This window comes from Cheilinus undulatus, linkage group 13 (assembly GCF_018320785.1).
Source record: "Cheilinus undulatus linkage group 13, ASM1832078v1, whole genome shotgun sequence".
Lineage (NCBI taxonomy): Eukaryota > Metazoa > Chordata > Actinopteri > Labriformes > Labridae > Cheilinus > Cheilinus undulatus.
This window is the reverse complement of record NC_054877.1, coordinates 22,327,504-22,350,513: the sequence shown is the minus strand read 5'-3', so window position 1 is coordinate 22,350,513 and position 23,010 is coordinate 22,327,504. Positions and strand designations below refer to the sequence as shown.

The following is a 23,010-nucleotide window of genomic DNA, read 5'->3' as shown; positions in this document are numbered from 1 at the left end:
AAAAGAAGAGAAAGCAGAGTTACTATCTAAAAGTTTCAGTAGATTTTGCTACGGATAAAAACTTAAATAAGATTTTTGACAGAAGAGATTCATAAGGAGCCTGTCTCGTACCTCTGCATGACAAGGAAGGTGTTGGTCATGTAGTCCTCTTCGCTCTTCGTCTTGTGAATCTCTTCAGCCAACACGTCGTTCATCGTGCACTGCAGCAGGTAGGGCACCTCCACGTTCCTATCCCCGTCAAACACACCGTACAGAGCCTCCCGATTACCGCAGAAACTATTTACTGAGAGTGCAGCGACACACAGTCTGCAAGGACAAATGAAAGAGGGGATTCATGTTAGAAAACAAGCTCTCTGTGAAGCTTTAAAGGCATATAACTCCTCTGCTCTCATATTGATCATACTACTCCACACACCATAGAGATAATAGCTTCTGTGATTCATCTGACAGTACAGTGGAAACAGCGTCGTCAGAGAACGCTGGCTGATTTAACATCAAACCATGCAATTTCTTCTCTAGTATGCACATCTATGTGTTGAATTGGCAATTTAGCTCAAACAGAGATGTTTTGGCATGCGAGTACACATGATTCATGTTTTCAATAAGCACCACTTCAATATTTCCTTCATTTGAGTCATCTGGCTATAACAATGTGTATTCTCAAGAGGTTTGAATTAAGTGAGGCCTTATTGGACCAGTGTGATGGTGGGTGTGTTTTTTTTCTTTTTTTTGTCATCATTGACTGAATTGAACTCACTTGTTTTTGACGCCCGAGGCCTCTGTGTAACCATGACTCCACACAGCAGGCCCACCAGATGCCTCATTGGAGAAGGTTGGAGGCGGATCAATGCGGAAACAGCGGATATTACTGAAAAACAAGAGAGAAATAAATGAAAATCACTGTATACACAGATGATACATGAGCAGAGCTACTGTAATGACAGCATACTACTCTGGGGCTTTATTTGTACTTTTTTGAAGGGTGGTGTAATGCAAATAACGTACAACAGCAATAAAAGTTTAAGAAGTGCAAAGGGAAAATACTGGTTGCAAGAAAGAGAGCAAAAAATTCACCCTAAAAATGCAGGTTACAGTTTGATATAAAAGCAGAATTACACTGTTACAACAGAAATAAGATGACAGACTAATATTGATGTACTTTAGTTGTTCGAGGGTCTTATGGTCCAGGTTGAGACGAGGGTTTCCGGTCAGATCCAGCTCCTGAAGCTTAGGAGGCAGATTCTCTGGTAGAGTGATCTCACTCAGCTCATTGCAGCTCAAATCTACACACTGAGAGCAGAGAGGGAGAGATATGAGTACAAACAAACATGTGCTGTACAGTTCCCAGGATCATACCTATACTGTAAATAGAAATGCAGCGAGATCTGCTGCTACTACTGTCTTACTTTCATCTCCATCAGCTGCATGACCTCAGGAAAGACCTCGATAGAGTTGGAGTGGGCGATAAGTGTGTGCATTCGCCGGCAATTCATGATGGTGGTGGGCACCGTCTTCAGCATGTTTCCGCTCAGGTCCACCTCCTCAAGCTCCTCCAGCTTGGCCATTTTACTGCAGGATAAAGTGAGAGAATAGGATTATTTTAGAGTGTATTGATTTATGGATCGGGCAAAAAGGAAGTAAATTTATCAAGGACAGTTGGCAATATTCCACACATCAACCACACAAATGAAAGTGTGCCAGTTTTAAAGCAAATATCATTCTATGCTTTTAATTTGCAGTCCAAGAAAAATAAAAAGGGTAATCTAGGCACAATGTCATCATTACTTGTGAACAAAAATGTACAACATCAAACTTTTTTAATCAAAAATGTAGTATTGTTGTGTAAGGAAGTTTCTCCTTCCCACTGTGACTTTTTAAAATTTTGCTTATTGTTGAGCTCAAAGTTAATTAATATTGGGTTTTCAGAAATAATAGGAAAGAGAGTAAGGTGTAGACCAGCCTTTCCCAAACTTTACCAACCAATTTGAGACCTGAAATCTTCAGGGGCCCACCAAAACCCTTTTACAACAATAACATGAGACTCTGATATATATTTTTATTCATCATATTTTGTTTATTATAAGGGGAATTCCAATGCAAATGCTTTGAGTTCAGATACATCAGCATTCCTTTGTTTGTGGAGTCAAAAAAAGCAACTAATGAGCCACTGCCATATATGCTGTTTTAATCAGGCATCTGCAAAGTCAATTTAATTTCCTTTTCCAAAATGTATCTCTGTAAATGTACTTTGTAGCTCAGCAAACTCTTCCCAAGAAGCATTAATGTCTCAGAAAGTACTGGTAAATTCTAAAAATCAAGAAGTTAGTGGCCTAGCAGAAGGTTTACTGGAGTGTCACCAGTTAATCCAACACCAAATAAACCGTGACACTGGTTCCATACATCAGATAAATGTGATTAAATTACTTTTAAATATCTGGTTTTTAGTTACTGTAAATGACCTCTCGTAGCCCACCTACAGTACCTCTGGGGCCCACCAGTGGGCTCTGGCCCACACTGGAAAGCACTGGTCTAGACCTGCTCTCTTTGCTGTTTTAAGATTACTTAATCCTTCAAAAATGGTAACTGTTATGCCTCATAAAATCACACCATACCAAACATCTGACAATCAACAGATTACTAAACTTAGCACAAAAAGTAAGGATACTTGTATTTGGTAGACTGTTTGTAACAATGCTTCTTGGCAAGAAATCTTGTTAGACTGCCAGTATCCATTGTTTATTCAGACTTCAATCATCCAATCCACCAAAGAACATCAAAAGAGTCGATGGCAGAATAAGCTGTTTGGTGTTGGAAGAGGATTTGGCAAATTTTTCAGTGGTGCAACCCATATACTCAGCTCTGCTGCTCATCCTACAAAGTGCATGTTTCTTACAGATGTGGCGCCATTTAAAAGGGGAAAAAACAGGCTTTCATTGACAAAAAGCAATGTTAAAACAAAGAAATAATCTACCAAACCCATATTTCTTTTCTTTTTTTTTGTTGAATTTAGACGACTAAGTCAATGGATTATGAAAATACCTCATATTTAAGTCCTGACATATAATGAAGGCCTGAAGAAGAGAAAATAACAGATTGAAGGGAGGGGAAATCGTCTACCTGGCTGGAAACGTCTGTAGATGGTTGTAGGCCATGTGCAGAACACGAAGGTGTGAGTGGCCTGTCAGCATGGGGACACACTTATCTGTCAGTCGGTTATTGGTCAGGTAGAGCTCCTGCAGGATGCTATGGCTCTCCTCTGATAGGCTGGATGGCGGCAGGTGCTCCAGTTTATTAGCTGATGCATTTACGCATCGTAAACTGAAAGTGAAAAATAAAGTTTTTCATTCAAACAGGACTGTAAAAATAAAGAATTAAGTTATTACAAACTAGCTATAAGCTATTACAACACTGATTCCTCTTTCTTTGGCCTGTATTAAACCCAGCCCCTTCTTCTATCCTTGTCCTTGCAGATTGTTTTTCCCTGGTTATTTTTGCCCTTGAATATCTTGTCCTCAATTAAATCCAATCCATGATTTCCATCCTTTATCTCCATACACCCACATTTTCCCTGTGTTTAATTTCCTGTCTGGCATCTCACATTTTATCTAATAAAAACTAAAAACCCCCTCCAACAGGTGATTAATGCTACCTGTCAGACTTGAGAAACAGGTTGCAGGGAAGCTCCACCAGTTGATTGTGCTGTACATCCAAAACCTCCAGCAGAGGGCGCTCCACTCTTTCAGGCAGCTTCTGCAGCTGGTTATGTCCTGCACTCAGCTTCCTTAGACTGTTGCTGCATAACAACCTGCGGCACAGAGAACAGCACAGAGGATTGGGTCAGTGCTCGAACATGAAGGATAAACTATGATCCTCCGGAGGTGTAGAAGCGTACAGATAAATAACAAACAGATCAATAGACTGAAACAGGGACATGATTGGTGAGCAAATGAAACAAAATTCTTCAAAACACTTGGCCTGTGAATGAGCATACCAAAGCAGTCTTAAAAAGGAAGGAACTGAGGAAGGAGCAGTGAAGAGGAGGATGTGAAAATGGGAAATAGCTGTGCCTTTAGGAGCCCTCAGTCTGGATTCATCACCCTGACACATGTACTGTACATACAGAAAGAAAGGGAAAACTAAAAAAAAAAAAAAGATAGAGGGAATGTGAGACAGAGAGGGAGGAGGGGGAGAAAGCAGCATCTGAACTGACCTTCTAAGAGGCTATATAAAGAGGAAGAGAATGGACCAAGGCCACAGAGGTTACAGGCTATCTTTGTGATTTATGAGACTCTATGGGGGATAGACAACCGGCCGGCAAAGGGCAGAGAGAATAATGCCACACTGTAGTCCATTTACAGACTTAGGGACACTTTTGCTGAGAGGCTCACCGCGCAGGGAGCTCAGTGATGAGGTTGTGGCTCACATCCAGGACTTCTAGTTTCTTCGCTTCACACAACCAGTCTGGCAGGGACTCCATATGGTTCCTACAGGAGTAGAGAGGAGCGTGATGATGATGATAAATTATGTGCAGTTTGTAAAGCGAGATACCGAACATACAGGGATTTTTAAAAAATTCCCAGCAGTCCTGCTCTAAAAAGTGAAAGGCTCTAACTTCAATTGGATTCTGTGCAATATTTCAGATACACTTTATTGGGTAATTGAAATCTCAGCTATTTTGGTGGAAAAAGGGGCCAAAAGCTTAAAAACAAAAACATTTTAAAATAAATTCATCATTAGAAAGCTTCCCTCTTCCTCCATCTATGGCTTGATTTACCACAAAAATGCTTGCTAAAGTAGACTTTCTCTTTTGGCTACATTGATTATTAAAGGTAAAAGTCACGGCCAATTTTTCTCTTGAGGTGCAAAAGCTTTGTATCAGTATCTATAGAGCAAAGAAGATGTGCCAAAAACATGCATATCTTTTAAACATTTTTTCATTTAGAGCTGTGTTAATACTTTGTGTGTATGTGTGCACTGTAATGAATTTCTCTCACCTCGAGATGTCCATGTAGCTGAGATTAGAGGGCACGGGAGTGACATCAAGTTGTCGTATCTCTGTGGAGAAAAATCCAAACACATTAACCTATAGCAAGGACAGACAGGCTCTATTACAAACGCAGACGGATGGGAAATGAAGGATAGCATTTGGAGTGGCGGTGGGGGGAGGGAGATGACAAGTTAAAGAGGCATGATTGAAGAGGGACAATCAAACTGCTGAACTGATGAGAAAAATAAATGTGTGCAGAGAGACAGGCATTGAAGAATAAGGAATACAGGAAAAAAATGAGTGATGTTAGGTTTGGAGAAAAAGATTCAGTAAGGTGGCATTGATGTAAGAGAAAAGGGAATATGTTGTGGTTTGCCAAACCCACCGTTGTTTGAGGCGTAGATGCCTTTGAGCAGGCAACCCTTGGCCTTGAGGCTGGTGATGCGGTTCCTCTCGCAGTGCAGGACCTCCAGCCTGGGGAATACTGAGGCGTCCAGCTCTGTCAGCCTGTTATCCCTCACATCCAGCTGTGTCACGTGCCGCAGCAGGTCAGGCTCATCTGGCACCATGCTGGAGATCTTATTCAACCTGACAGAGGGGGAGCAGGGAGGGAAGCTAAGGTTCAGCTCCAATTGGATAAGGTTGAACTGCACAGTTCTGTGGCCTTTCTGGTAAAGCAGAAACGCGCCTCAGGTGTGGGCTGATATATTGCTGCTGCATTGTGCACAACATCGGTGGAAAAGTGAGCTGTGAGTTTTTGTACTTCAAGGGATTTCTATGTCATCGACTGCTGATGCATTACCTGCTTGTATGTGTGCATTTAGAGTGGTAGTTATTCAAGCTTGTTATAAGGAATGTCTTTGTACTGCATGTATTTTCAAGCTTATTTCTAAAGTATGGAATGATTCAGTTCTAGTATTTATTGTATTAATTCTTCAAATCTTTTCATGATCTTATGCACTTTATATCATATTTTTAGACCATGCAGTTATCTTTCTTCGTATGCACAGTTGCTTCCTTTGTGTACAGTGCACTACGACCCTAGGCAAATTTACTCTTATCTTATCTTATCTTAACCTTGCCTTAAAAAATATAGCTACTGTTAATTTACTATACTCATCTTGTGTTGTTTTGTTTTAGGTTATGGATGCAGAGATAACATCAGCATCTGTCAATATAAGCTCTCTTGACAGTCATTTCCCAGTTGGCTAAAATTTTATCATGAACCAAAGTCAGTTGCAGATGTTTATCTGTAGAATCAAATCTATTTAATGTTGGCATCCAGAAACAACTAGCCACTAATTCAAAGAGGAGATTTTTTCACAAGTCAAAAAAGTCATATATTGGGCAATCTGGTTTGTGTTTCATGGTTGAACATGAGAGAAAATGATGGCTTGGCAGGAGTATAACTCTAAAAGACATATGGGAAAAAAATGCATAGATAGCTGCGATTCTTGTAATTGTTATTGTATCACTGGTATGGGTTCACAATCAGTGCGTCTCGATTTAAGATCTCCAATCACTATCTTTTCTAAAAAAAAAAAACAACAAAAAAAAAAAAAAAACAAACAAGAAAAGCCAGTTAACTGGATTAGTTCACTAAGGAATTATGCATTGTTTTTATTCCCAGATTGCATCTGTGCAGTTTTTGGTTCATTATTATTATTAAAGCTTAAAACTGTTACTGACTTACTGTAAAAAACTGATTCTATGATTTGTTTAACAGTCAAATATGGAAGAATTATTTAAGATGATATACACAAAAAAAGCAAAATACCTATACAAGAAGTGTTGTAATTTTGGGTTAAAAAATGACAAAAGCAATTAAACTATTACAACTGTTATTCAATTGCTTATTTGACTGTAAAGAAGTTATCAGTAACTGTTGAAATAATATGGAATTTTTGTTTAAACTTTCAGGGAAATAATTTATCAGTCTAACCTCATAGCTTACTCAGTACCTTTTAGTTTAGAGCTGTTTTTGTTGGAGAGTTTTGCAGGCCAGCTTTGCCCTAGGATGAGCATTTTGAGCTATTATTAAGACTAAATGGTGGATCAACCAATAAACTTATAAAATAATTTACATTTTCAACAAATAACTGAACATGTTTTCTGGAAATGACTGCAGAGAAGGATTCTGCTGCCAGGTTTCAACATGTTGTAATACATTTTCTTTTTGGGATATATATTTTGAGATATGAAAATTCTGAACTTGAAACCAGATGAACTAAGTTTGCTTTTCTTTTCATGTGGAATGTTGCATTTTGAAAAACGATAATCTGTGATTATAACCTAATAATGACATAAAGTGTGGTAAATTGACAAATATTAAACTAGGGTACTTACAATCTTTAAAAAATCAAATTTAGGAATTTTTAAAAGAGAAAATTTAATACAACTTTTTGTGCAGCAAAAATTAAAGGCATGTGAGATTTCCTGGTACACTGAAATTAATTTTTCGATTTAATGCAAGGTTTATGAAAAGACAAATAGGATAGGAAACTGATATTTTCTGGTAATGGATCCCTAAAGTTGATGATTTCTGGCAAATTTAATATGTCTATTGTATCAATTTACTATTCAGCGATATATTTCTAACATATTTTAGCAGGTATGCTGAGCTGATTGTAAATTTTTCAACTATTAAAAAGAAAAATAACGTTTAGCAGGGAAACAGTGTAAGATATATAAAATTACATCGAGTAATAAACATTTAGAGGGTGGTACAGGGGTGCTCGAGAGGAAATTTTGAACATCCAATACTGTATTCCCTGCATTGTTATTGATATTCATGACACGAATTGTGGTAAAAATTCAGTTAAAAAACAAAATTATTGATTAAACAAACAAAAAAAAAGAAACGTTATTTACTTTATATTTCTTAAATTATGATTGCATAAATAACAAAAAAAGAAAAAGAATGCCAGAAAACAAAAATAGGATAGACACAGATATCAGTTAGTGGTCCTTCTCAAATATAAGACCTGTCAAAGGTAAAAACAAGGCTTTTTAAGACTTTGTTTGGCCTTAATTTCAAAAGTCCAATTTCATACTTTTTAAGACTTTAAGAGGACCTGCAGGAACCATGTTTAACTGTCTTTACTGTTTTTCATGTTTTACACTATTGGTTCTCAACCTGGGGTCTGGGCTTCATTTGGGGGGGTTGCTTTTTCTGCTTTGAGGTTGTAAAAATTAGATTTACTCATACTATCTTTAATCTTAATAAATGCTTATGAATTGTTCATACAAAAGTGTCGAGGTGAGAAAACTTGTGTGGGGCTGTTTTGTTTGGATTTGAACAATTAAAACAATTAAATCGTGGGCGCACAGATAGCCTAGCAGTCTAAGGCGCCTCCTATGCATGCGGGGTTCGAACACGGCCTGTGGCCCTTTCTCTCTCCTGTTTCCGACCCTATCCACTGTCCTCCTCTATGTAATAAAGGCATGAAAAGCCCAAAAATAAATCTGAAAAAAAAAAAAGTTACAGAGTTGTGAACCACTGCTTTACACAATAATTGTTTATATAAAATGCCCCTTATTAATCCAAAATAAATCCAAAAGGCTCTTTTTCAACCACTTAATTTGCCCAAATAAGTTTGAAGGATAGTTAATAGTGAAATAGAGTGTCTTCTGATTGAATCATCACAATTTAAAGCCTTGAAATTTTACCTGACTCTCTATCCAAAAGGTAATACATGCAGATACAGAGTTATAAAAACTGCTTCTTCTTCTGTGTTATAATTTTTCTTACATGATGCCATTAAATTAGTCTTTGCAGTATTTAATAGCATAAGCTCATATTGGGGAAAAAACTTTCAAATAATTAAATAATTGTGTAGCCCTAATCTGCCATGTGACAAAAGAGACAAAATCATCATCAAAGAAGTGATCTTTGGTCAAACAGGTGAGAGGGCTGGAAAATGTATTTACTGACATTGCCTAGGCAAAGTCAGAAGGAGTGAAGTATTAACTGGGAAAATAGTGCAAGTCATTGCAGCTCTGTGCTTTAGCAAACAGTGGTTAGACACCTGATGGAGCCAGGCAGGCAAATGATTTCCTGACTGCGTGCTGTCCTGCCGTCTGCTTGTATTTTGGTTTCCTCTTTGTGTTTTTGTTTCTATCATTAGAGGGATAACATGTGTCAGGGAGTGTATTGCTTAGGATAAGCATGACTCAGGGCTTTAAGTGATGCCAGTTCTCAACAAAAGCTCTAATATAATCAAACAATTATGCTTGTTTGGAAGATCCTACCTTAGATCTATGTGTTTGACCCGGAGCAGTCTGAAATTCTGCAGGGTGAGTGTTTCCAGGTTGTTTCCAGCCATACACAGCTTCTCCATGGAGGTCAGCTGCTCCAGCACCTGGGGCACATGGCTGAACTGGTTGAAGGAAAGGCCCAAGTAACTCAGCCTCTGAAGGGAACCCAGCTCATTGGGCAGCTCGTCTAGGCTGTTGCCGTCCAACAAGAACGTCTGCAAACTGAGAGAAAGACACAAGATTAGACAATTTCCCCTATTCAGGAAAGCAATGATATGAAGGTTGGCATTTAAACAAAGACTTTTCTTTATTTAAACTGATAAAGTGGCGCAGGATCTTTGACAGTGTGCCAGATTGGACTTGTTTACATTCAGTATATTTGTCATCCAGCAGATGGCAGTAGCAGCATAAATGCCCTACTGGATTCTTGAGGACTTTACAGGCATACCAGATCATTCCTGCAGATTAAATTCTCATCTAGGCCTGTTTCAAGCTGCATACCTGTATGCTACGTTTAAAATGAGATCTGAGGCAAAAGCATCCAAAAGTCAGCACCAACCCAGAAACAGAAAGGCTCTTATAATAAATACATTCCTTATTTCAAGGCAGGGTAAACTACATGAAGTAATGCATTAATGCATTTCTTTTTCAAATAAGTTACATGAATTTCATACACTCATCTAAAGATTCAATGAAATGTATTTTCCACAAGCAAAGAGAGCTGATCCTGGAGGACAACCAAAACATAAAGTCTGAAAATTTCCATGAGAGAAAAATGTATTCTGGCTGGCAAAATCATTTTTTCATCCTCTTGGAAATGATGGCCTTGAAAGTAAAAATCGGTGACTTGATCATTGAAGTAAACCTAATAACCTAAAAACTCTGAACGAAGTAATGTAATTTAATTTGAAACATACTTTCGTTATTTTTTGTTTAAAAAGATCAACAATCAAACTGCATTATAGTTCTTCAGGGATCTCCACAACAAAAGCTCATGAAAAACCTAACAAAGAATACATAAATTAATGTTTCGACACCTGCATAACAGGAATGACTCAAAAATAAAGTTAAGACATATCTAAACTTGTGTTTTAGCTCAATTCTAAACACCAAACTTTACAAAACCTTCTCATCCATTTTGTTTCCTCTGTAACGTTTCTGTGCTGTTCTACTCACTTGGTCATGGCTCTCACAGAGCTGGGAACAGAGGCCAGGTAGTTACAGCTGAGGTTGACCTCCGTCAGTGTCGGGATGTCACAGATCGCCATGGGGAACTGACCGAGGTGGTTGTTGGACAGGTTGAGGCTCCGCAGACGAGAAAATCTGCAAATAGAGGAATGAAAGAATTAATGAGAAGTTAGGGAAAAGATGGAGAAAGAGGGAAGAGAAGAAGGCAGAAGAGAGTCTGAGCAAGTGATTGGAGATGTTTTATCTTGTCAACATGAATATTTTAAAAGAGTAGAAGATATTCATGAATATATTAATGAATATACTTGCAGGCAATGTAGCAAAGTATAGCTTACAGAGAATTTGTTTAAGTGAAAAATCACAGTTAGATCAGCCATAAGCAAAGCCAGCGTTAATACTGGGACTAAACCTACACATGTGATTGTTGAGCAAACAAGTGCAGCATTGACATCTTTGTTGTTCATTCAAACAACAGTGACCGGTGGCATTTGGTGAGGTGTCCTATGGCAGACCAGTGACCTTCAGAGGGGTTAGCCCCTCGGTGGGAGGGGCGGGGCAAGGCAACAGGCTGGGTAAAGAATTCTCTCTGTCTTTATTTATCCGTATACTCTCACACATGCAACCTGCTATCACCTATCACATGCACAAAGAATGCAGATATGGTAAACCGGAGATGGGCAGAGTGCCATGTTAGCACCGGCGCCACAGGCTGGTGCAGCTGCTTCAGCTGGCACAACTTGATCTTCCTCTCTATGTACACATAGACACAAGCAAACACAAATGTCAAACACACATGCATACAGTGTGTCGTGGTGATGGATCAAAAGGAAACAAACGCCAGGACTATTGATCAGGATGGTTAAGTAATTTCTAGCTGAGGGTGACTCCTGCGGGCGGACAGGCAGTGTGTGTGTGGAGGTGGGGGGCGCTGTGTGTGGGAAAATGTCATTCCAACCATTAAATCAACCTCTGCAATCTGCTGAGTAATGCTCATACCCCCTCCTCAGAGTCTCTACTCTCTGTGTCACACTGCCCCTTCATACTGCTTCTTCCACTATCATCCTCCAGTATTTCAAAGCCACACAAAAAATGTCAACTAACAGGGGATAAAAAATAGACAAGGTGTTATTTAATAAACACTGTTACAAAGATAAATTAGCACCTAAATAATGTTATGCAGTATCCTTTCAGATCTTTAGGTTTCTTTAGCCCATGCTACTTATGCTAGCTGCCAAGCAACACATGAGAGATAAAGTAAACTAGTAACGAGTAAACATAATTAAAGTTCTATCAGGCTAAAAAAAAAAGACTTTATCACCCAAAAAAGACAATACTAGACTTACATTCATCAGGTAGACAAACAACTGAAATGAAAGGCTCTCTATGGTCTGCAGAACAAATCTGCAGTTTGCTAACACATCACGACGACTTCATAATGTTTGAACGCTGTGTTGTAATGCCAAAGCACAAAAATGTTAGTGTAGGGTGTAAACTGCTGGTGAATTTTTCTTTTTCTTCCTTTTGGATTTTTGGCCTTTTTTTGCATACTTCTAATGCTAGCTGCCTAGAATCACATGAGCCAAAGTTAGCTACAACCAAACAAACATAATTAAACATCTATAATGTTAAAAACACATAAAAGACTAAACCACTACCCAAAAAAGAGAATATTAAACTTAAATTAGTCAGGTGGACAAAAAAGGACTGATATTAGAGCTTATGAGTCAGCAGATGCTAACACATTCCCAAAAATGACCTCATAATGTGATAACACAGTGATTTTCTGCTACAGGAGAAAAAGAGTCAATGTAAGGTTAAAACTATTGGTAAAATTCTTCTTTTTTTTTCTTTTCAGATTTTTAGGTCTTTTCAGCGTATGCTACTGCTAGTAATGAATGTGCTTTTTGAGCTCATGCTCAAAAAAAAGTTAGCTACTAGCTAGTAAACATACTTAAACTTCTAAAATGCTAGAAACACTTCAGACACTTAACCATCAGAAATGAGAGAAAACTGAACTTAAATTGGTCACATGGACAAACAGAAGGCAGAAAATGAAAGTTAATGCTCTCCACTGTCCGCAGAGTGAGCTGGCAATTTGCTAACACAGTGACAAGAACAATTTCATAATGTGACACCACTGTGCAGTGCTAATGGATTAAAATGTGAATCTAAGGTGAAAATTGCTGGTCAATTTCTGTTTTTCTCTTTCTTTTCAGATTTACGGTCTCTTTTGCATATGTTACTTATGCTGCACAGGAAGAGACAAAGTTAACTCCTAGCTAGAGAGAAAGATAAAGCTTCTACAAGTAATGCAACAAAATAACAGAGACCTAAACACAACTGAAAAAGAGAATATTTGGCTTACATTTATAAGGTTGAAAATCAGAAGACTTAAAATGAAATTCATGCTCTCTGTTGTCTGCTGGATGAGACAGCAGATCGCTAACACATTCACAACAACTTAATAATGTGATAACCATGTGGTGTTGTGCTGAAGGACAAAAATGTCAATGAAGAGTTAAAAACTGCTGCTGACTTTTTTGCTTTAAATAATTCACTCAGCTGTTTAGCTTTAAGCCAATTTTTAGCACATTCGCATATGCTATCATACTTTCAAGTTTTCTTAACTATAACTTTTGCTGCTGTTACCCTTGTTTCAAACTATATATGCTGCCTTAAAGCAGATTTAAAACTCACTGTTAGCAATCAGCCTGTCACTAAAAAGCATACACAAGTCAAGCAGTTAGCATGCCAACACAGAAGAGTAAATTAGGAAGCTACAGCCTGGATATTTCCTAATTCATGAGGTGCATAGACACACAACTCTAAATAAAATATCACAAACGCTGCTCAGTGTTTGCTGAATGTGTAAATAAGTAAATGCTTGCTCAAGTTTTTGACTTTATGAACTTCAAAATGTAAAACTGAGTCAATATTACATTTCAAGCTACCTCTGCTGCCTCAGAGAGGCAAAACATAATACGGCTAATACGACTTAAATCTTTTCTATCAGCCTTAAATAACCCCTTTAATCTCATATTTTGTGTTTCTGCCACTTTCTTGGCAACACTCCCACCCTCTCTCACACATTTTACCTTTAATTCCATTACTTTTATGTCCTTCAAAACTTGCTAAGCTGTCATACATATGTAAATAAACAGGCCAAAGGTTCAATTGTATGCACGGAACGCTAGATATCCCCCCACAGTGAGCAGTGACCTCTGTCTCAGAAGAGAGATGCATGCTGGGAAGGAAGTCCCATGCCAGAGGATAGAGCTAGTATCCCAGACAACTGATTATGCATATCTGATTGGCAAAGCACCCACCAGTTAGTATTTGGCTGAAGAGAACAGAGAAAAGAGGGAGAGAGAAAGAGAAGGGGGGGGGGCATGTGGCAGGTTCACACATTCCAGTCCTCTTGGAAAAATACAAAGCACCCTGACCCCATGTTAGATGTCACAGAACGCCAGTGTTTATATTGAAACAAAAACATACTCAAACACTGTCCACACCAAAACACATATACCCACATCCCTCGAGGATAAACACAGAGTATTATTGCTCTTACTCCGGCTTGACAACTCTCAGTAGGGAAGCGGATACTCAAGTAACTGTGCTGCACGTTTCTGTCAAATCGCCTCTATTTTCAGCTAACTATTCATCTCTTTCTCATTACTGACCTCTTTTTCTCTCATGCTGGGTCAAATGCGGATGAGCCTACTTAGCTTTGGCAGAGCTAAATGGATGTTCTCTTGCTCTGCCAGTAGGGGAGCTGTGCATTACTCACTCAGTTTTACAGACTAGGTATTTCCCCCTGCATTGTCATCTTTGTAAATGCCAGTTTCTATCAGAAAGTGACTTTATAATAGAGCAATATAAAATCCTGAAATCCAATTCATTCATAACTTCCACACAAACATGCAAGATTGCACATGCACAGCTACACACAAACACATTCCACTCAGTGTAGTCATAAGAAAAGGAATGCCATACTGTATCAAGACTTTATATGCGCTGACCCTAAATCTGTAGCCTGCAGCCACTCTCTATGTTGAACACAAGCAGGCAACTCTCCTCTCACACACAGGGCGCACTTTTCTGCAGGCATCACTTGCACATACTCAAGCATCAAATTCACACAATTCACCAACATAAATGGTGAAAATCTTCTAGAAATAATCTTCAGAAACTGCCTGTGACAGGCATGCACATGCATCACTGTGCATATGAATGTGAATACATGTGAACGCACACACAGAACACACACAGACGTCTTGGCTGTGGGCTTTAATCTGGGAGCATGATAAGCATGCAGCAGATGGTGCCCACAGAGAGAGAGAGTGAGGGAGGCCAGGCACATTAAAAGCTTCCCTGCAGACGCATCTACCCTTCTGGGCTCTGGGCTCCTTTGGCCTGGCCTGGCCTGGTGCGGCTCAGCTCTGGCTAGCCTCTTTGGCCGCTGTGTGCCAATGGCCCCGGTCCTAGACTGCTCAGGTCGATTGCTTGCAAATTGCTGGCGAAATCTAAAGCTGTCCAAAGCAGCCAGCCATGACCTGCTGTGTCCAGTGAAGCCTCACAGTGTAAGTGTCTCGACTTTGCCCTCCCTTGTACAACATCTCCTGTTGTGCACAAATTATGTTAAGCTTTGCTAAAACCTCAAGTCTCATCTTGCCTGAATGAGCCCTTTCAAACTGTCCTGAACTGTCTCATCAATTCTTCAAGCCCGTCCACCCCTTTATAATCTTTCATTTCCTCCCGCCCCTTCCTTAAAGTTTATCCCCAGGTGTGTTTACTGTAGATTTAAAGTGCCATTGTACCTCTGCAGCTGCTGCAGCCGCTGGTCTGCAGGCAGGAAGTTGTGTTTGAGGTTGAGGTGGGTGAGGTCCTGGCTGTAGAAGAGGTTTGGAGGAAGTTGCTCCAGACTGCAGCAGGACAGATCTACAGAGTTGATTCTCTGGGACACCATCTAAAGAGGAGAAAGCAGGGTGGAGAAAGAGAAACGTGGAGTTTAACAGGATTATCTCTAATGCACATGACTGTACTCGTATACTGTGGGTGTGTGTAGCCTGATGCTAGCTGGTCAAATGTCATTCAGTGGCCAATCTTCTTAGGATTAGGGAGTAGTCAAGGGAAAGTCCCACAGGTTAGCGACCTAACATCTCACGTTACATGATTGTGTAATAGAGTTAACTGCAGGTGTCCAGAGCTGTTAACCCTGCAAGGATTTGCTAGTCAAATTCACAGACATGTACAAGCTGATATCTAAAACGAAATGACGGCATTAAAGTCCGGTCCGTCTTCAAAGGGGAAAATCTACACTCAGGCTTTTCAGAGCGGAGTTAGCTGGAGGCTCGGCAGGCATCACTGCGGCACGTGCTGCTTCTATCCAGGCTTCTATTCTGAGTAGCCCTCTGGGTGCGGGTGACATGCATGTCCCTGTTAATATTTAGAAAAGAGGTTTTCTGGCTATGGCCTACTTGAGTTCAAATGAGAGGAAAGAGAGCAAGGGAGACATGAGTGGTGTTTATATTAGTGAGTGCACACAGAGACACTTATATACTACAGACTGGACAGTAATGAAATATGTGCTGTTTTCAATCCACTCAGTTCATACAGGCTGCATCAGGCACAGTGCCATATTTTCATACTTTATTCTGCAGTCAGGCATGTTCTGATATACAGTGCAGCTGACCTGTAAGTAACACACAGGAGCATATGCTCATGCTCTTCTTCTCTTTCTATGACTACTGTGCACACACATGAACACACGGGCAGTCGTACCTTTGCAGCGTGTCTGTGCCAGCGCAGGTGCTCCGTGAAGCTGTCAAAGCTGACGTAGTAGGTTTGACTCTGAGGCCCTGCCGAGCTGAAGGCCAAGCAGTGATTGTGCTTCTTCACCTCCTCCACCTGCAGTAAGACACACACAGAAAGGGATGTTGGTGTCTAGAGAACTGACATCTCTGACCCCCTCTGAATATAAACAATAACCCTATGTCTGTGGAGTAAGTGCTAGAAAATAGAGAAAACACAAATAAAAAGCTCATACGTGGACATCTCAGTGGATTTGTTCTTATTTGAAACAAAATGTCCTCAAACAGGCAAATAAATTATCTTTGTGTGTCAACCGTTTCCTCTTTAACGAAGCAGCTGCACTCCTGAAAAAATCTAATTTAATAGATTAGTGTCTGTGCTACTATTTTTCATGTGGGAATCAACAGCTTTAATTCCCATTGTCTCAGGTTTAAAAGCTTTTTTGCATATCTAACAAGTTGTCTCAAACAGTATTTGCCAACCGTTCCCCAGTTTTCATTTTGATGCCAAATTACCTTGAACTCGCATTTTCCCATTTTCTCCGTCTCTTTTCTGTTCATTTTGTGAATACAAACATAAAAGGATGCTGTAAATGCTGCTGAGCTGACAAGTGAGCAAGAAAATCCACATGAAATCATACAACACAATGCAGAAGGTGCAGAATAGACCAAGTATTAGGACACATCTATTTCAAAGTTCCATCTAAAATGTATAGCCTCTTGCAAGTATTTAAGTATTTTCAATACTTTGTGACTTTTCAACACTTTGTAATGTTAAACAATACAATCTCTCGATCTCAGTCAGCACTGAGGATTTCAAAACATAAAGACTTCCTTTCTCCCATTTCCTGGTCTATTTCATCCTCAGAGCAGCGTTCCATCGTCTGTTTCTGATGTCTCAGTTCAACATGGAGCTGTCATGATACCAGACTTTTGTATTATGCCACAGTACTAGTAAATATCAAACAACAATGATACCTTTATTGATGCCACCACAACAAAAATTACTTTTTGGAAAGGCTTAATTGTTTAATTTGGCTATTTTTGATTTCCAACTTGCACACTATAAAGCTTCACTAAACATGCACTATAATGGCTAAGATTTTCCAATAAATACATGTACCCAAAATATAATAAAAAAAACAAACATATTTTTTAGGACATTTTACATGGGTACACAAATATATTGGTTTAACACTGGTATCACCTGATATTGGCCCTTTAGACCTGTGGTTCCCAAAGTGGGGGTTGGTCCCCCAAAAGGATCACGAGGCATTGAGAGGGGGTGAGATTTATGCCAGAATCAAAGTAGGGTTTTGAAATCCTTAAAATGTAAATCTGCCCATGACTATTTTTAAATGAGCACGGCTGTGTTCAAGTATGCATCATCCACCTTCAGGTACAGTGCGGATCCTCGGCTTTCTTATTTGGGGGTCACGAGCTGAAATGTTTGGGAAAGCTGCTTTAGACAATCATCTGCCATTTGAAAAATGATGTGAGCATCAACCGATGCCAGTGGCAGATGCTTATCTGTGGATTGAATAGTGCTGGGCAATTATTTAAAATTTGGAGTAAATCTCGATATGTCCTACTACAGTTTTCAAATTGTTCAAGGTGCTATGTTTCTTTGACCTGGAATGTGTGCCAAAATACCAGTTTAATATCATGTTTTGCAGCAGAGGTGTCATGCGCTACACATTATACAAACATTAAAGTGTCAATGTTTTCTAGAAAAAAAAAAAAGCAAAAATATTGATGGTTCCCCTTCTGAAAACTTGACCCATCTCCATACAGGATCTCTGGAGCTCAGTCAGAGTGACTTTTGGGTTCTTGGTCACCTGTCTTACTAATACCTTTCTCTCCCGATTGCTCAATTTGGCTGGACCACCAGCTCTTGGAAGAGTCCTGGATGTGTTCCAGTGGAGACTTGTGGAGGTCACTGTGCTCTTGGGAACCTTCAGTGCAGCAGAAATTATTTTGTAGCTTTCCCCAGATATTTACCTTGCGACAATCCTGTCTCCAAGCTGTTCCTTTGACCTCATGGCTTGATTGTTTTCTCTGATATGCATTGTCAGCAGTGAGACCTTCTATAGAGAGGTGTGTGACTTCCAGATCACGCCCAATCAACTTAATATACCACAGGTGGATTCCAATCAAGGTATAGAAACATCTTGGCAATGATCGAGAGAAATGGGAGGCTGAGCAAAAATCCAAGTGTTTTTGCAAAAGATCTGAATACTTATGTCAAAATCTAAAATTCTGTTTTCACTTTGTCATGATGGGTGTAGATTAGTGAGTGTAAATTGCATGCATCGGGCTGCAACTTCAGAAAATTGAAAAAGTGAAAGGGGTCTGAATACATTCTGGGTGCACTGTATGTTGCACAAAGGATGAACTTTGGCTCACTTCAGTGGTTTGACCCCAGAAAAGTTCTTGTGATTTTATTGCAATAAAGTGGAATCAAGTTGGCTAAAATAAAATCATGATGCAGCACTGTCAAAAGTATAAATGCTAGATTTGTCAGGCCTTTCCTCAAGAGGAGAAGAAAACATTTTTTGGAAAATTCATTTGCTGAGTGATGGTAAGTGGTGAGTGATTATGTCTGACGCAAAAACCTTTTCAACACCTGAACATCGCTGAGTTTTTTGCATAGTTTAGACAGCGGGTGATTCATTGCAGTTTTTTGCCCAATAGTGGGAGCCTAGAATTTCCACTTGAGTTTATGTGGCATCAAAATAGGTATCAATATTTCTTTAATACTGTTATCATATCATTCTATCAGTTCTAATTCTGATTTCATGACAACCCTACTTGCAAGTATAAATAAGAATTCTCATTTCAAAAAATTTTTGAGTTTTTAAGGATCTGCAGGAACCTTGTTTGAGAATTGAGATGCTTCATGGCTGCAGGCTAAACAAACTCATTCAACCAGGGGCAAACTCATGAAAAGATACAAGGCTTGCATGATCATTGAATAAACGCATGTGCGTGTCATGAGTGAGAATAACTGTGTGAAAATGCTCTTCAGACACGCAGAGTCACACACACACTCAAGCACATGTTCCCTGTGAATGAATGGCTGACTGGTTATGGTACATGAAAAGGTCTCTAGCATGCATGCACTCCAGCTCACCTCACACAAGCACATGCAGAGGCAATGAGTGCATGAATGGTTGACTAGAGGTCATGTGTTGAGTGTGAATTGTTAATAAAGTGGGGTGTGGCAGGGTATGGAGTGTCCTTTGTGCCAGGCTTTTCCGCAGAGACCTTGGAGCTTGTTTAGTGGCCTTGCAGGAACATACAGTGGTAAGAGGATAAAGGTTATATATTTTAGCATTAATGCACCTCTGGACTCTGAGCTAAAAAAGGACAAAAACATCCCCAAAGATTACGGAAACATTTGGTCTATTAATAAAAACCTGTCTAGCTCCATTTCTGTCTGACCTTGAGCTAATATGAACAAAGCAGGAGGCGGTGCTGAATGCCACATTAAAGGACAAACACTTAGTTGAAGGTGAAATGTCATTAAGGACAAACTTCACTGCACAGGAAGCAGCTTTTTAGGTCATACTATGATCCTATCTACCAGGTGAGAGCAGTCACAACCTACTGCGGTGTGTGTAACACGTACTTTTCCTCCAATGAGTGGCAGGATGTGCATCTTCCCCGTCTGGCTCTCCTTGACAGAGGAGACGATGAGGCAGGTGCCGCACAGGATGACCTGCCGTCTGGTCCAGCGGTTCACTGGTAGCTGGAGCTTCCCTTTCCGAACGTTGTATGTCCCTGACAGCTGGACCCGCTCCGAGCTCTCAATGCTTTGGGGCTTCCCTGGAGCAGAAAAAGAAAATTTGTCAAGTTCGCACTGAAGACTTGACCTCACACATGTCTGTTTGATTATTTAGTTGTGTTAAAGGAAAGATTGAGTGTACAAGCAGTTAAAACAAATATTTATCAACGGAAGGATCAGGGGCTCAGTTAGACTTTACTTTCATGTTAATCTCAGCACACTAACAAGACAACTCTAGCATGCCGGTGTGATCTTCAACAGGTGTTCACCATGTTTTTATCCAAGCATGCCAGTAAGACCACTGGGGCATGCCATCATCTTTACAGAAATCTGGTAATAAGCGAAAGTTGCATGAATCAGAGCTTATAGCAAATGTTCGTGTTGGTTGAAATGCAGTCCCAGAACCCATCAGCAATGATTAATCACTGTCTGACAACATTTGATACCAGTATCTGTGTAATTCTGATGGTGCCAGCAATAAGCATTACACAACTTGTACAAATACTTCCTTTTCAGTGCAGTGGACCATTTCGTGGTCTGCTACATCCCCTCAGGAGATACATGTCCATCCAAATCTTGTGAGTCTCAGTTCAACAGTAGAATATGAGTTATGAGAATGACAAAACTGGTCTTTTCAGTGGTTTGAACCCAAAAGTGTAACAGATTTTCTTGTGATTTAGTTGCATTAGCAGGAAATCAATTCTGCAAAAATAATGTCATGATGCAGATGTGTAAAAATTCATTTGCAAACTCTGTCACATCTGCCCTCACAATGGGACAGGTTTGGGTATTGTTGCTTTTTCCCAATGCTTGTGCTAAATCGATTAGTGATTGGTCATTTGTGAACAAGTCGGTTCAACGAGCCAGCTTTACTATGTGAACGATCAGAGCTGGATCCCATTTGAGAGCTGTTTCTTAGCTTTATTACTATTACCAATTTTATTTTTAGATAGATTGTGTGTGTCTGTGTATTATTTGATTGATTAGTAGGGATGGTATTTGTTCCTCTATCACAGGCATACCATGAGTTAAGGATTATTAATTGATCGTGTAACATGTATTAAATAAAAAAAAAAAAAAAAAAAAAAAAATAGTTGGAGTAAAATACCTGCCCAAATATCAGTCATATGTTATGACTAGGAATGCACGATATTGGATTTTTGCCAATATCCGATATGCCGATATTTATAGATTCATCTTAGCCGATACTGATATCACTACTGATATTTAAATATGTTTTACATAACCAAAAATTCAGTCCTTTGAAAACAATTTTAGGTTTGAGGATGAAAAGAGAAACAAACTTTTTTTCCCCTTAAAACACACTTTAAAGTTTAAAGAATGAGAATGAATAAAGAAAAAGATCCCAACTTGGTTGGCCCAGCCTAAAACTCTACTAATTTATTAATCTAATAGCCAAATTTTACAGTTGATATATGCTAATATGCACAGCCGAAATATTGGATGTAAATATTAGCAAAAATTTTAATATCCGAAGATACCGATATTTGGCTTTTTTTGCTAATATCTGCCAATACTGATATCTGGCCGATAATATCGTGCATCCCTAGTTATGACATTGGTAAAAGTGGCAGGTCAAATGAAGCCAGACTGGTACCCGAATGAAGAGCTGTTTGGGAGCTGAAAGAGCCGGCTCTTTTTGCTGAGCTGAACCAAATGATCCGGATCACTGAAAGAGCTGTAATTCCCATCACTAAAACAGATACTTTTTAAAAGGTGCTGGTGCCTAAATGTTGCCTGAAATGATACTCTTAAAAGAAAAAAAGTGTGAAAAAAGCATTTACAGTATTGTAAACGATTCAGAAACAGATGTCAATAAAGCATAAAAGTTAAAGAAACAGGTGCTACTTCTCCTTGTAACATATTTCGTGCTTTCATTGTAGTGGAGGGGATTGCGTAGAAGTGGAAAGGAGGTACGGAAATGAAGCCAGAAATCTGTCTTGTAATTCGGTATGTTAGATAATCAGATGTATTGTTACTGTTACTATGTTGGTACTAGATTTCAATACTCATCTCTAGATAGGAAGTAAACAACTTTTAAAAATGTTTGTTGAAAAGAGTGTTGCAGTAATGAGTCCTGAAACCTGAGTGAGTGCTAACATTTTAGCATGTCAAGTTCCCTCATCTCAAAGTCTATGTGATTTTTTTAAATGAGTTATTCAGTAAGGATTTCTTAAAAATAGATTTCAACTTTTTTCTCAAAATTTTAACTTTTTTCAGTTTTTTACCTCTTTAAAAAAGTGATTGCTAACAAGTGGCTAGCTAGGACAACAGGGTTTATCGGGAACATTAAAGGTCATCTTGTCAAATATGTAAAATCATCTGCTAGTCTGCCTTTTACCTTGTGGGTGTTTCATCTGACCCAAATTTTGTGTGCTGGTCACACAAAGAAGAAAGGATTTCATAAAAGAGGAAAAAGTGTGAATTTAAAGTTGGAAGCTTTGTGCTGGTAATATTGAAGTCAATCGACAGTGGTGTAGTTCTTTTATAGCTACTTCTACGTTCTACACAGGAAAATAGATATCAAACTGATTTATAATGACACATCCCCAAAAAACAAACAAACCAAAAAAAAGCCATCATTATAGTGGCTCTACAGATAAAAAAAAATAACAGAAAAAATATCACAGTGTGTCACCTGAATGCATCATCAAAGACTTATAAATGTCCATAAAAATCGTTAATATTGATGTGGTTAAGGTTTAGATCTTCTTTTGGATAGGTGACCTAAATTGCGCCATAAAAGGAGAAATATACCCACAGTGGTTATCATCAGAGCTCCTAGCACAATACCATCATAGCAGGGTTAGTATAACATCTAGTAGTAGTATAGACGTGTTACATGGCACATTCCAGTGAATAGTCTGGATTTTTATTCACTGCAGCTCAGGTGCACCTCTTCTAAATTATGCTCTTACACTTTCTACACAGTCTTTATTCAGTTTTTTACCCGTCTCGCT

At 39.1% G+C, this 23,010-nt stretch overlaps 1 protein-coding gene across 1 annotated transcript in view; it reads right to left on the bottom strand.

The window, feature by feature from the left end:
- Positions 1-23,010, bottom strand: part of phlpp1 (PH domain and leucine rich repeat protein phosphatase 1) — a 71,967-nt gene that overhangs the window by 2,593 nt on the left and 46,364 nt on the right. The window contains exons 2-15 of the mRNA XM_041803070.1: positions 19,874-20,070; positions 16,214-16,339; positions 15,250-15,398; positions 10,421-10,567; positions 9,239-9,466; positions 5,373-5,575; positions 4,995-5,055; positions 4,389-4,484; positions 3,650-3,805; positions 3,118-3,318; positions 1,407-1,569; positions 1,160-1,290; positions 758-868; positions 112-306 (exon numbers count right to left, since the gene is read on the bottom strand). Of these exons, the coding sequence (XP_041659004.1) occupies positions 112-306; positions 758-868; positions 1,160-1,290; positions 1,407-1,569; positions 3,118-3,318; positions 3,650-3,805; positions 4,389-4,484; positions 4,995-5,055; positions 5,373-5,575; positions 9,239-9,466; positions 10,421-10,567; positions 15,250-15,398; positions 16,214-16,339; positions 19,874-20,070 (2,164 nt within the window). The remainder of the gene's footprint in view (positions 1-111; positions 307-757; positions 869-1,159; positions 1,291-1,406; positions 1,570-3,117; positions 3,319-3,649; positions 3,806-4,388; positions 4,485-4,994; positions 5,056-5,372; positions 5,576-9,238; positions 9,467-10,420; positions 10,568-15,249; positions 15,399-16,213; positions 16,340-19,873; positions 20,071-23,010) is intronic.